The 13,958-nt window shown below is 49.1% G+C and overlaps 1 protein-coding gene across 2 annotated transcripts in view; it reads left to right on the top strand.

The window, feature by feature from the left end:
• DHRS11 (dehydrogenase/reductase 11) overlaps positions 1 to 13,958 on the top strand; it is a 28,668-nt gene that overhangs the window by 9,391 nt on the left and 5,319 nt on the right. The window contains exons 2-5 of one of the 2 annotated variants that reach the window (XR_012777967.1): positions 6,188 to 6,397; positions 12,455 to 12,549; positions 13,007 to 13,136; positions 13,791 to 13,905. Coding sequence is in view for 1 of the 2 variants with exons in the window: in XM_075517958.1 (XP_075374073.1) it covers positions 6,188 to 6,397; positions 12,455 to 12,549; positions 13,007 to 13,136; positions 13,813 to 13,905 (528 nt within the window). In the remaining variant the exon portion in view is untranslated. The remainder of the gene's footprint in view (positions 1 to 6,187; positions 6,398 to 12,454; positions 12,550 to 13,006; positions 13,137 to 13,790; positions 13,906 to 13,958) is intronic. The other variant, XM_075517958.1, reaches the window with a different exon arrangement.

Raw genomic sequence — 13,958 nt, 5'->3', positions numbered from 1 at the left:
AGGGAGGGCTGCCGTGCCGTGCCGTGCTCTCTAGCCCTGATGATGACTGCGGTCACAAGTACCCAGCTGGGACTGTTACCCCTTAGATGCCTCTCCATGGTCTACTTCTCGCTGCTGGAAGCTGATAAACAGCAAATAGGTCCCAGAGGTTCCCCAGGGTTTTATTCCTTTCTCTTCCACAAAATGAGATCTGATTTTTCTGGGTTATTTATTATATGAGTGCTGATTTTGTGTGCCACCTGTGAGTCTTTGCAAGGACTGTAAAGTCAGTACATTTAGGATGATACAGGGTGAAAGAAATACATACAGGGACTTAAATTTTGTCCAAGTTTTGATCTTTTTTTTTCTTTTGCCTGTGCCAAGAGGTGGTGGGTTTCTGGAGCAGTGGGAAAAATTCAGTCTCCCTGATCAGGCAGCCTGTACTTGAGATGCACTTTAGATAAATGGTCTGAAACTGGTGCTAGTCCTTCTTCGCCTGTACTAGGTTTTGCTATTGGTGCCCCCAACTGAGTACTGCACGTTTGCTTTTCCATTTAAACCTTATTTTCCGAGCTTTCCCATCCCTACCATTCTGCCTTCTGTCCTGAAACAAGACACGAATCTGAGCTGAGGAGCAGCGACTGGCAAACAACCAGCGAAAAGCATCGAGTTAAAGCTCATGAGAGGGAAGGAGAATCACCATACTGTTTTATTAATTTGAAAACTTCTTTTAGACTCCCATGGAGGCCCTGTCTGGGCACCTGGAGCCAGGTGAAAGGAACTGGATGAAACGTGAAGTAATACTCATCCTTGGATCATATGCAGGCAAAAAGCCCCAGGTACCCAGCAGCTCTAGGAAGGGGCTCAATGTGATTATCTCCACTTTACAGATGGGGAAACAGCTCTGAATCTTGCCCATGGTCACAGAGCACGCTATGGAAATAAAGCCCCGTCTAGTGCTTTATTCACTGTAAATCTCTTCCCCTATTATGCTGTTGCAGTGGTATTAAATCTTAATTAAAAGAAGCTTCAAACTTGCCAATCAGTAAAATGAAAGGATTTGTAAGCCCCTAGTTTTCTTTCACAACTGTGATGCTGTTCGTTAGGATTTTTCTCCTTCATTTCCTTTAGATGGCAAAAGTAATTGGGGTGACTTCGGTTTCTTTCCAGTTGGTTTCTTGGTACAGCTATGTATTTAAGCATAAGCTAAATCAGTAGGATGCAAGTACCTGTGATGAATGGCAGTTTAGATTAAAAATTACCTAATGGTTTCTTCTGGCTTTAATCTCTCTGAACTAAATGTGTCTGAAGTTAATAGGATGGTTTGCCAAATAAAGCCCTACGTGACTCTTTTCTTTTTTTGTTCCCCTTAAGAGTCCCTTTAAATGTTTATATCAATTAGTTTTGTGAAACCATTTTACCAAGACTGAATCTAAATGCATGGCACTGTGCCCTTTCCAAGTGTCGTATGCACAAAGAGCATTAACCCCTTCTTGGGAGAACTGACGTATTCTTAACATATGGAAAACATCCCATAAATGCCAGGCATCCTTTTAAGACCTTTAAAAGCAGACAACTAAATAGCATATAGTAAGCAGCATGGCCAGGTATCCTTCTTTGTCTTTCTTACACGTAGGTAGGTGCTAGGTGGTTTTTTTCATTTGCTCATTCATTTATCCAACACTGCTGGAAGCTGAAGTAAATCACTGTGATGTCAATGGAAAAACTGGTCTCTAAGCAAGAGGCACATCGCAGCCCGCGTATCGAGTACATACTGCCGTACTGGCTCGCTATATTGCACGGGTAGTTTAGGTGCCCTTTGTGGAAAGCTGGTCTTTCATGGGTGTTACAGAACTTGCGGGGTACTGTGTTCATGCTGGGTTAGCGTATCAGAATTACAGGGGTGAGGGCTTGCATCCATGGCAGTGGCTGGCTCTAGGTTAAATGTTTTACGCATAGGATATCTATTTCTTCTTTATGTTGCCTTATCCCAGTGTGTACCAGTAGCTATAGCACCTGGCTGTCCATTTCCAAGCATCCAGTGATAACGGTGTGGTACAGGGATGCTCAGGTCTTGTTTCAAATCTTCATCTCCAGCTGCTGGAGGTGCACTGGCCCTCGTCTGTATTGCTGTTGCGTTATGTGGTCACTCTCAAGTTGCTTATGAAATCTGGAAAACCAGCTTTTTTCTTTTTTTTTTTTTTTTTTCTTTCCCCCTCCTTGTGCGTGTGGTGTGCTTAAAGTGGAATGAGCATTAATTGAGTGACTTAACAGATGCTCTGAAAAAATATTGCAAGCTCCCTAATTCAGAGAGTTGCTTTACATAAGTCTTCTCTTGCAAACTTGCCCGCAGTTGATGTTTCTTTGAAGAGCCTGTGATGACTCTCTATCTGTAGACGGTTGAAGCACGTTCAGCTCCACCTAGATGTCAGTGATGTTCAGCACTTCATTTTCAAAGAGAATTTGTTAACACAAGTATAGCCTGAGAGATGAAAGGATCCATGTTGAGTCTCGTTTGAGGCAGCGAGACACCAGACACCAGAAAAGAAGGATCTTGAGAGAGATTTGATTTCTCTGGTCAGTTGTGGCAGAGAAGCTTTCCTCTGAGTGAGAGAGAGCTTTCTCTTGGTGTGTCTAAGACTAGCTAAGGAGGTTGACTGGGAAAACAGGATGGGCAGCTCCACCGGAAGGACCACTGCTGTACTGAGGACCCCTTGTTTCATCTGCCCCTTCATCTCGGCTGCTGTGCTGCAGCCCGTGGTGTTTAGACCCTGTCTGCCTCCATCGAGGAACTGTACTGAACAGTGAAAGGTTTCACCGGATAGTGAAAAGGGACAGCCGAACGTGGAAACGGAGATATTAAACACAGTGTTTCCCTCTGGGCTGTAGATGAGCTTGTCTGTCCTTTCCCCGTCCATGCTGATGGGCCCTTCTTCCTTCCAGCCAGCTCTCCTGGCGCGAGTCCTCTTTTGGGAGATTCATCGCAATCCCTTGTGCTTTTATTTCTCATCTTTTAAAATCATTGGTGTTGCTCGATTTGAGTTCAGCAGGGCTGAATTCAGCTGGACTGGTTTCCTGCCCTGAGCTGTAAGCTTTCCTCCCCGCAGCTCTGGGACGCACCATGGTGCTCAGCCTCGGGACGCGATGGGTGCCCTGCTTTTCCTTTCTGCGTGTAAGTACGCTAACTTTGAAAGACAGACAGTGAAAATTGGAGGCACCACTGGAAAGGTAACTCAACCCAGCTTTCAATCAAACAAAGTAAACACGGCCTGGCAATTGCAGGAAGTGCCAGGACACCGGCTCTCTTCCAAGAGCGAATTAAGACCATACTCCTGGCCATGACCTGGTGAACTAGGAAGAAAAAGTGTCAGACGTGAGCCGTGGTACTTTACAAGCAAATACTGAAAGGGATGGATCCCTTAGTGGAGTGCTCGAGTTTGGGCAGTGGGATGGGGAGAGCTCTGAAGCTGTCACCTTGGTGCCAGGTTATGAAGAACGTGGCTGAGGGCCCCTTGCCCATTTTTCCCTCCTGTATCTTTGCAGGAACAAGGCCCCATCCCTGGAGCGGTTTAGCACCTTCCAGCAGCCCTTCATACTGCTTTTAATTTTCTAAATGCTGCTCTTGCAGGTTTTTCCCCCAACTGTTTTTTCAAGTGTGTACTCTGATCTTTAAAAACTATATATTTTTCTACTATTATCAGCACATAATCAACAAGATTGCATGTATAGCAAAGTGAAACCAGCCCTGGGAGGGTACAGAGAGGTATGATTCAGTCCCAGGGGCACCTTTGTTCTCTGTTGGGCAGAAATATTGTCTAGCTCAGCCCAAGCAGAGCTCTCCAGAGAGCGTGATGCTGTTGGGATGTATCGATCTCCGGGCTGAACTCAGCATGTCTGTCCCCTTCTCGCTTGGTGCTGTGAGAGCAATAATAATAATTCTTGTGTTACTGCAATGCCTTCCCTGAAGCGGTACCCAGAAAGGAGAGCGGCTTCTGGACCAGACTGTTAGACCTGGGCTGGTTTCAGCTTGTGGTCCGTGAAAGCTGTGGATTGCTGTGAAAGGCAAATCAGAAAAGCTTGCACTCACTGTTCAGGGACTTGACCCACCTCTGCGGTGGTCGTAGGTATTGAGAAAGGTTGAAAATCATTTACCGAACAGAGCCACTTGCCCCAGAGTAATTAAAATGAATGTGCTTGGGGCGCAGAGAGGGGTTTGGAGGTCCTGGCTTGTCTGTCCCTCTTTCCCAGTGGGGATGCTCAGCCCTGCTCTGTGTAAAAGAGAAAGTTGGTCACTGAAAAAGCCACTGCCAAAGAGCACACTTTATGATTTGGAGTTGGGATCCAATTCACATCTTCAGGTGGATTCTTTTTTCCCCTTTTTGGACTTTGTGGCATCTAAACGAGTTGACAGCCCTCCTTGTTACCCTGTGGCACGCAGCCATCCCGTGTTGTGCTGGCTGGGGAGCAGAGAGCCAATTCTAACCACACTTCAGGGATCAGAACCTGCAGGTTTCCTGGGCGTGCTGGCATCTGATCTGCGGGATGGCATGCATTGGAGGCCAGCTGGATGGGAGCTGGGCCCGTGCTTTGGTTTGGCATTTGCCAGGTCCCGTGGTGTTTGTGAACTGCTGCAGCCCCACGAGCTCTCCTGCCAGCCTGCTCCGGGGGAGCAGGTGCCGTGCTGTCTCTGATTTTTTTTTCTTCTCTTTCCACTTTCCCTTATGTTCCATGGTTTTTTTTTTTCTTTTGTCTAATGTTTATTTCAGAATTTGGACATCAGGCTGGCTGACAAACTCTGTGAATGTCACCGATGCTGGGTGTTTTGGGGGGCAAGACCGCCTCTGCGGCAGCTGACAAAAGACCAGCTCTGCTAAGTGAAAGGGACAGGGGACCCTGGGGCTTGCTGGCTTCCCCTGGGAGAAAGACACCTTCACTGCTCTGGTTTGTCATTGCTTTCATTAGAGCAAGCCATGTCCGAGGCCAGCGTGGCTCTCCAGGCTCCTCCCCATGTCAGTACAGATGGTGGGGCTGGTTTCGGCATCTGCCTTCTCCAGGATGTGGGAATTTCTCCGTGTGTCCTGCTGGAGGGCCAGGAGGGGCTGGGCCGGGCTGGAAGGTGATGCTGTACCTCATAGCAAGCAAAAAAAGTCAGCATCCCTCCAGTGTGAGCTTCCTGGTGGTGTTTCGCCTGGTCCTGGGTGCTGCGGCTGGTGGCCCGGCTTCCCCGCGTCCTTGTTTCTGGCCGAGGCCGGGTGAGCTCCAGGGCAGGTGCTCGGCTGGGGCTGGGATGTTCGGCAGCCGCCTTCGTGTGCAATCATCGTCCCGCCGGCCTCTGCTTCCAGCCAGGGGACTCTTGTGCTGGGCCTCGCTCCTCCTCTTATAAACGGCTGTGAATTGCAGTCCTTGGTATGCAGGGAGGAGCCGGGAGGAGCAGGAAAGCTGCCTCTGGCAGGAGAGCAGTTTTATTGCTCCCTCTGAAATGTCACGTTGGTGAAACCGCCGCGGGCGATGGCGTTCGAGTGATTTGGTGGACGTTTGTAGCCAGAGTCCATCTCTCTGCAGAACCCAGACATCACGTGGCTCTCGCCTCGCGCTGGAAGCTGTCACTGTCGCTAATATGACACATCAGAGATGAGATGCTGCTTCTCATTAGCATCAGGGGGTAAAGGGCATCCTCCGGAGGATTTGGTGTGGTGGCTGCCGCATCATTAACACAGGCGGCCAGCAGCAGCTCTTGGCCTTTCATTTGCTTTATATCATCTAGTCTTATAAAAGATCTGGATGCTTGGAATAATTGTTGGTAATGGCTAATGAGGAATTGTCAGGCATGCGATCACCGCGTCCTTTATCCGTGCAGCAGTGTGGCAGACTTGCAGCCTGGTGCTGCAGCGGTATTTATTTATATTTTACCAGCACCTGCTCACCTCGACCTGTGTTGCCTGGGGTGATGGATGAGCACAGAGTGTGTCCTCAAGTTTAATAACTTAAAGGCTGAAGGGCTCAGACTCCCATGTATATCGATATTTCTTTTTTCTTAATTAGCATGTACAATGATTCTTCCCTAGTGCCTCCTTTTAAGATAGGTTCGCTGGGAAGCCTGCCGTGTTTTGTTAGCCCTGGGGTGTGTTTTTAAGCAAACGGCTGGATAAGCTGCTCCACAAGGAGAGGAGACTGATGGCTGTTTTCTTCCTTAATTTCTCTTCCCTAGAAATTGGCAGCTGAATGCCAGAGTGCCGGCTATCCGGGGACCCTCATCCCGTACAAGTGCGATCTCTCCAACGAAGAGGAGATCCTGTCGATGTTCTCCGCCATCAAGACCCTTCATCAAGGAGTTGATGTCTGCATCAACAACGCAGGGCTGGCTCGCCCAGAGCCCCTGCTCTCAGGGAAGACGGAGGGCTGGCGGACGATGATAGACGTGAGTAGTGCCACTGGGAGAGCAGGAACTGTGCTAGATTTTTATTTCTTCTGGCCACCAGCACCATTGTCCCCATCTATTTATTTCACGTGTGCAGAGCTGAGGACCTGCTTCCCACCTGGCTCTGACATGGCCCAGGTTTGCTGATTGGGAGGTGGAAAGGCATCATGCACTGCTGAGCCACATGCCTTCACCTTGGAGTATGAAAACACCCAATACCTTCAGTAGCAATTTTTCCTTTAGCTCAATGGCTTTCTAAAGGGTGATGAGCCTCACTTTTTTTTCTTCAGTAAAATAGGAAATTGAATGCCAAGTGCTGGCTTTTGTAGCTAATCCTGTTAGTTGTAGCGGTGGGTTGGAAAATGGGCAGATTCTTTTTGGCTTAAAAAGCTGTAATGCTTTTTGTCTTTATAGCTTAATTTTCTGCCCATAATCTGGTTAGAGCTGGATGTGAACGAGGCAATTTCATATGCCAAACTGGGAGTTTGTGCAAATGGTCCATGCCATTTACTAGCAGCGCTTCTCCGTGCGTGTTGCTGTCCTGAGTTGCTGCTGTGCATCTTTTTGGGACCTCACCATCTTTTGTCATTATGTGATGGCCCTTTTCTGCACATAGCAGTGGCAGCCACGGCTGTGCGACCCCGGGCCAGTTTGCGTGCCCTTGCAACGGCCCTTTTGTACTGGCCTTCCTGCAGCTCTGGCCGGTGAGATGCTGAAACAGGAGCTTTTCACAAAGGTGATTTTCCCCTCCTGTACTGCCTACTTTTGTGCATGAAAGTGTCATCTTCGTAGGAACAAGAGTCGAACTCATGGCTTTGAGTAAACTTTGCAGCACCTCCAGCAGCTGTGAGAGCTTGTCCTAGTGAAGGAAAAGACATGTCTGTTTGAAAAGCTGCTTGAAGCTGTAGATTCAGGGCTACTACATCTGACAGCAGAGCGAGTCGGGATCTGTCGGCTCCTGTGACAGCCGGTGGCTGTTCATCCAGCAGCAGATTCGGGGGTTGTGTAAAGCAAAACAGAGAGGCACATGGAGGCCTTAGACTCCTGCTGCCAGGGCAAGAGCTGCCATATCCTGGCTAATTAAGTTCTTGTTAGGATTTTGGCCCGTCTGCTGGCTACTGTGACTGCAGCCAAAGCAAGCTCAGCTCAGCTTTGTCTGTCCAGCCAGGCTTTTGTGGGTTGCCCAGCCTGGGTCACTGCACAGCCGCATCTCCCTGTCCCCGGTTGCCATGGAGTCTTTAAAGAAAATTAAGTGAAGTGTAGCTGAGGCTGAGCTGGTGTAAAGCAGGGCATTTCCCAGCATTGTCTCGCTGCAAGCCTGGCCCTGTGGGTCGCCTGCGCCTTGTAAACTCCTTGTCCTGGTCGCTGTCATTGCGTCTTGTGTGGATGCCTCTGTGGATTCTCCGTGTCCCTCGCACTCGTTTCTCTTTGTTCTTCTGACCTTTTGTTCTTTGCAAGGTGGGCAAGCTGGGGGACGCACGTGGCTTTTGCCAGCCAAAGGGCCTTACCCTCTCCGTGCTCCCTTCCCTGGCTGCTCAGGTGAGAGTGCTGCCTTTGTCTCACCTTCCACCACTTCTAGGGAGCAAGATTTTTGGAATGGGGATTATCCAGTACGAGACACTCCCGTGTTGGTATTTACAGTGGCCTGACATGGGGTTTGGGAGCCTGTGGGGTCCCCCTCCTTGCAGGTGCTGCTGTGTGCACCCTTGGGAGCTGCTTCGGGTGACAGATGGGGTAGGAGGAGAGGCAGGGTGGTGGTTCCACAAGGGCAGTGTTAGGAAACCAGGCTGAGGGAATATTTTATTCCCAGAGGTCATCTGTATGGCTGTATCTGCTCTCATTTGCTTGGCAAAAATGCTGTTGTAGCACTGGGAACAAACTGAGATGCTTTCTTCATATACTGGCAGATTTTTTTCCTCTCACTAGCTTCCCAGCAGCTGGTGGGTTTGCTCTTGGCTTGTGTGTAATTGTCCGAATAACACTTGCACCTTTAATGTGAAGGTGAAGCCCTGGGACCCTCCAGAGCCAAATGCTTCACTCACCTCAGCCTAGGCAGCCTGACAAGCCTGGGTTTTGCTTTTTAGCCTGTTGGTAAGTGGTAGAAATAGCTCAGGGTTTTTCCTTTTGCTGTGTCCCCCCAGCTTTGTGGCTGTGATCTCCCTGCTTGGAAATCTCGCTCTCCAAGCGTGCCGTGGCTGTGCAGGCGCCGGTGTGGCAGTGGGGTTTGGGGAGGGATCTGCAGTGACAGCTCTCCCCGCTGTGGCACACCAGCCCCAGGGAAACACTCGCCAGGCCCTTTTCTCCTGCATGCTCTGAAGCTCTCGGAGGGCCAGGACCGGGGAAGGTTGCCTGCACCTTTCACGGGCCACTGGGCTTTGCAGAGCCGAGCGGGAGCAGGGAGGCTTCTTCCAAAGGTCCCTTGGAGAAAGGTGTTGGTGAGCAGCACAGTTGAGAGATGCTGTTGGAGACTTTCAATGTACTTCTGTGCTGCAAGACAGGAGAAGTTTCTCAACAGCCATTGATCTATCGATTTAGGAGGCATTAGGGCCTTAAATTAAAGGCATTTTTTTCTTTTTGGTAAATTGATTTTTGTTTGCATGCATTTTTTATGAGCTTTGAGGCTCTGTCTCCTTCCAGGCTCCCCTCTCAGTATACCTATTCCATAAAATTTCTTGCTATACATCTAACAGTCAAAATCATGTCATAATTTACTTATTCCTCCTCTTTTTTAATGTTCCAGTTCCTTATTGGCTGGTATTTGTTCCCGAGGGGGAGCTGCATCTCCCTGGGCTGCAGGAGTCTCACATTGGGAATCGCCTCTCCGTTGCTTTACAGCAGCGCAGAGCCCAGCGCTGCCAGCCAGCGAATTCGGTGTGTGCCAGGGAGGGAGCGTGTTATCGCAGGCAGGTTCTGAGCCCGTCATCTTTTGGTTCACAGCTTCCCCCCCCTTTTCTACTTGTTTATGAGGTTGTGCTTGACATGAGGCTGGAGCAAAGTCCTCCAGACGTCCCCCATCCGTGCGGGAGTAGCCGGGGCTGGGTGCTGTGTACACACTGACTCCAGGCTCTGGGATTTGAACAGCTCCTTCACGTTTTACCTACTGACCTTTACAGCCAGGAATTCAAGCTGAACTTTCCATTTGCACTGCTCAGGGCACAAAGGACTGCAGCACATATCCTCTCGCTCCTCTAGACACTAAATGGGTTTGATTCTTCTTGGCATTATTCATTGACCAGCGAGGCTCTGTTCTTCTTGCTTTTATATACCATCTATGCAGAGATATGTTTTCTGTAACCTGCATTTTTATATGTACTTAGGAGCTGGGATACTCATTTTGATGCTGATTCTGGGAAGTGAAATGCTCAGCGCTTCCAGGAGCAGGATCTTTTATGTTCTCCCAACCTGGCAACTGGAACTCATTAATTACTAGAAAATGTGCCTTCATTGTTTCTATTGCATTAGCACACACACGCGGCAGTCACAGACCTGCTGCCTGGTGCAGCATGCTGTGCAAAGGCAGAGCGCAGATGTGTTGGCCATCTTTGCTAAGGGACCTTTGAACCTGTTGTTCTTAAAATAGGAACAAGGCTGAAAAATGTCTTGCGTGCATATTTGTAACAACAGCCTTTAGATTGTTTCTCCAAGTGATACAGCCCTAAGACTTGCTCATTTTCCAGGCATGTTTTTAGGTTCCTGAGTGCCTGTTCCACGTTTTGAAATGGGATTTCACCCAAAAATCCTGTGGCTGCTATCAGGAAGAGGCAGCAAGGCAACCCCAGCTCAGCTGTCTTCCAGCCAGTTGTTTTGTTGTACCAGGCTGTCTTATCGTACGGGCTCTGGACTTTCCCATGTGGCTGTTGATTAGTAGCTTGCTTTGCCAGTAGTTGTCAAAATGTTGTAACGCTACCCACGCAAGAAAGCATTGCTCAGCGTGAGTCACAGCATGGGAGCCGGGTCTCAGGCTTCAGGCTGATGTTACCCTCTAGTGGCCTACGGAGATGGAGTGGAGCTGGGGAGCAACTGCACCAAAGACAGGGTGCCTGGTGGGTTCAGGGCGTCCTGGGGCAGGGAGGAAAGCAGGGATGTTGTTTGTCACGAAGGCTTTTTATATGAACAGTTGCCCAGATCTGTATCTGAAAGGATTGGCTCCTCACTTGGTTAGTGTATCAGACTGGAGCGGGTTACTCTTGCTTTCCTTGACCTCGTTACTGTGAAATCCAAAAGCCTTCAGATGCCCTGCCTGTTCTGGGCTTCACTCCAGTGCTGAGGTGGTTGTACAGTGCCACTTCTGCTGACATGTCTGCTAACTTTCTTCCTTGCACAGCCAAGGTAAATCTTCAACCTGGTGTGAGGGAATTAATCTCTGTAGTTCCAGGTATGATACTGAGATATCCATCAGTGACTGTGTGCTCAACCAAAGTGCACTTGGACGAGGATGATGACTCTACTTGTTGTGTTGCCTGGGTACTCCAAGATCAGATAAGCGTGCTATTTATCTATCGCCAAGACAAAAACTCGTAAGCATGGCCTCTAGTAATGAATAGAAATAACGACCGAGACAGAAGCAGTGACCGGAAGATCCTTCAGCTGACCTCACTTGTCCTTTGTGTGCTGCTCAGTAATTACATCTCTCAAATCCATATCTTTCTGGCTCTTACTTTCTGGTCTCCAAATTAATGTTCCTCTCTTGCACAGCCTTTTGTGTTAGCAAGTCCTAGTTAGCCTGCCTCATTCTTGTTTATAAGTTTCACAGCGATGATAGCCAGCCTTCTCGTGTATCCTTCGCTCGCTGTCCAGAGGGCCTTGTTCCTGCTGCTCCTCCTATTTATAGTTGCACCTGACTTCTGATTCATCAGAAATTTAGTTCTTCCTGGATATTTAGTTCACAGCGGTGTTTTTAGACTTGTCTGGCCTGCTCATTTAGTTAGCAAAGTGACACGTCATTAGGTGGGACCTGCCAGTGTGTCCTGCCTTCAAATGGTTACATCCTTTCTAGAGGGCTTCAGCAGACACTTTCTGCCTTTCAGCTACTTTTCCAAATCTAAACCACTATAAACTTGAGCAATTAGCACTGCTGCTGAGATGGCTTGCTCATCAGTCTTGCCCACACCTCTGGGTGCTTTGTATTCCAGCTGGGGGAATTTCCATATCTCTGTTCTTCCTGGAAACTTTGATTCTGTGTTTTATGGTCAGTAAATGCTCAAGGAATCTGCGAGTTAAAGGTGGCACATTGCAGAGGTGATACGACTGAGTCTAACCAACCCACAGTGTGCTGGGCAGTGCTGGTCCAAAGAGCAAGAGCCTGGAAAGCTCTGGATCCTGTGCTAAAGGACTGGATAAATTGCCTTGTCCTTTCTTCCTTGGCTTATCCAGTTAGGGCTGAGGAAAATGTCAGCGGACAGTGTGACAGATCGGTGGCTTTCATATCTGCAGGGTTACTTGCCCGCTCTGGCCCTCCCCATGGCACGATGTAGTCTTTGGCTTCTTTTGTGCATGGGAAGCTCTTTGCTGGCCGTGTGGTTTGCTGTGCCTCTGAACGCCTGGCTCTCTGACAGGCAATATCTGGGGATTTCCTCGTTAACTAGCTGACCTAATTACCTGCTGTTAGTGTCCTATCAGCTGCCCAAACTCCAGCGTGCTCAGTGCTGTACAAGATAAACAACTTTGTCTCCTGGACAGAGTGCTGACCGTGGGGAAGTGGGTTTGTTCTCCCTTACCGTGCACTCTACGCTCACTCTTGTCTGTAAAACCATTAAGTCCATTTATTTCCAGCAGAGGCCAAGGCTGTCTCGCAAAACTGGATATCTGTGCCTCCCCTGCCCAAACCCCTCGTTACTACAGCCCCGAGCTTGGTCGAAGCGTGATGTGGGCGTGCGGCAAGGCGTGCGGCGAGGCGTGCGGTGTGCGTATGTGCATTTCCCTCTGTTGGCGTTTGCAGGAATTGCCGTGGGTCGGGGATTGTAACCTGCATCCACGGCTTTGGGCGTGCGGGGTCAAGACTAAGGGTGCCAGGCAGGGCTGCTGGTCTTAGTTTCTTCTTCTTTTCTCTTCCCTCAGGTCAATGTGATGGCTGTGAGCATCTGCACCCGAGAGGCCTACCAGTCCATGAAAGAGAGAAACATCGATGATGGGCATATTATTAACATTAACAGGTACGCGAGAGGGGAATGTGGGATCAGCCACGTGTGCTTCCTCCTCCCCGCCTTGCAGAGAGGATTTGAGTGGGGGAGCTTTAACCTTGTAGTGGGCTGATGGTGCCCAAGGAGGGGTTTTCCAAGGATTCCGATGGTTGATTTTCAAACCACTTTTTTTAACCTCGGCCGGTCTAAACGCAAGAGAGACCAAACCAGGGAGAAAAGGATAATGCCAACCACTTGTGATGGTGCAAGGTTGAAGATTGAAACTTCTTGACCAACTCCAGAAAACAGCTGTGTCAGAGGAGCCTCTGGTGGTATGCGTTCCCCGAAGGAGAGGGGAATTCCTCACGTAGCCGCCATGTCAGCATCTCTTTCTGTGTTCATTACGGTGGTTTGAATATCCTGTTGGTTCCTTCTGGGGCTCTGCTTGCCTCCTCGCCTCTCAGCACTTTCCTTTCTGCTCTCTCCTCAGCATGAACGGCCACAGCGTTGTGCCACAGTCGGTGGTGCATTTTTACAGTGCCACCAAGTACGCAGTTACAGCCCTCACGGAGGGGCTGAGGCAAGAACTCAGAGAAGCAAAGACTCATATACGAGCTACAGTGAGTACTGTGGGCTCTCTTCCTCTCTCCTGCTTTTGTGGGTGATGGAGAGCTGGCAGGCTTTATGGGGCAGAGGTTTTGCCTTTGGAAAAATGGGCAAGGAAATGCAAAAATAGCGCTCAGCACACTGGGAACGTTCAAGTCCTGTAGCCAGCTGTCCCTGGCCACCTCTCTTTCCCAGGCAGAGAGAGACTGGGGGGCAGAAGGCACAGCAGCAATGAGCTGTGTCAGGGAATAAACTTTTTGGGTGCACAAAGTGGGCAGTTGCTCGTCCAGGAGCGAGGGGGGCTCATGACAGCAGAGGGAGGCAATCAGCTGGGCTGTTTGCTCTCACGTAGAGCTTGCATCTCAGAAGCCACGTGTCCAGAAGTTAATTTGTAGTGCAAGCTTTTCCATCATTTTCTCTGCTTCTCTGTCCCTTTGGGGCATGAAGAGGGAAGTACCCATCAGCAGTTCTCCAGAGGTACCTGCCACAACAGTCATTAAGGCAAAACCTGCTCTCTTAAACTATTCCCCTAGAAAAAGGGTGGGGAAGGAGAACAATGGAAAGGGGGCTGGGGTTTTATTTTGGCTTTTCCAGTGCTAAAAAGTTTTCTTTCTTTTTTTTTTTTTTTTTTTATTCTTTTACTGAAGGGGAATTACAAATCCTATTAGGATGTGCTCTGCTTTTTTCCAGTGTATATCTCCAGGACTTGTGGAAACGGGATTTGCTTTTAAACTTCATGATAATGACCCTGAGAGAGCTGCTGCAACCTATGAGAGCATTCGGGTAGGACACAGAGAAATGGAAACAGAGGGAAGTGGCTCTGATTATAGTTTAAC

The sequence above is a fragment of the Mycteria americana genome, chromosome 15, assembly GCF_035582795.1.
Source record: "Mycteria americana isolate JAX WOST 10 ecotype Jacksonville Zoo and Gardens chromosome 15, USCA_MyAme_1.0, whole genome shotgun sequence".
In the NCBI taxonomy this organism is placed as follows: domain Eukaryota; kingdom Metazoa; phylum Chordata; class Aves; order Ciconiiformes; family Ciconiidae; genus Mycteria; species Mycteria americana.
Note: the sequence above shows the minus strand (reverse complement) of the source record. Positions and strands in the feature narration are given on the sequence as shown.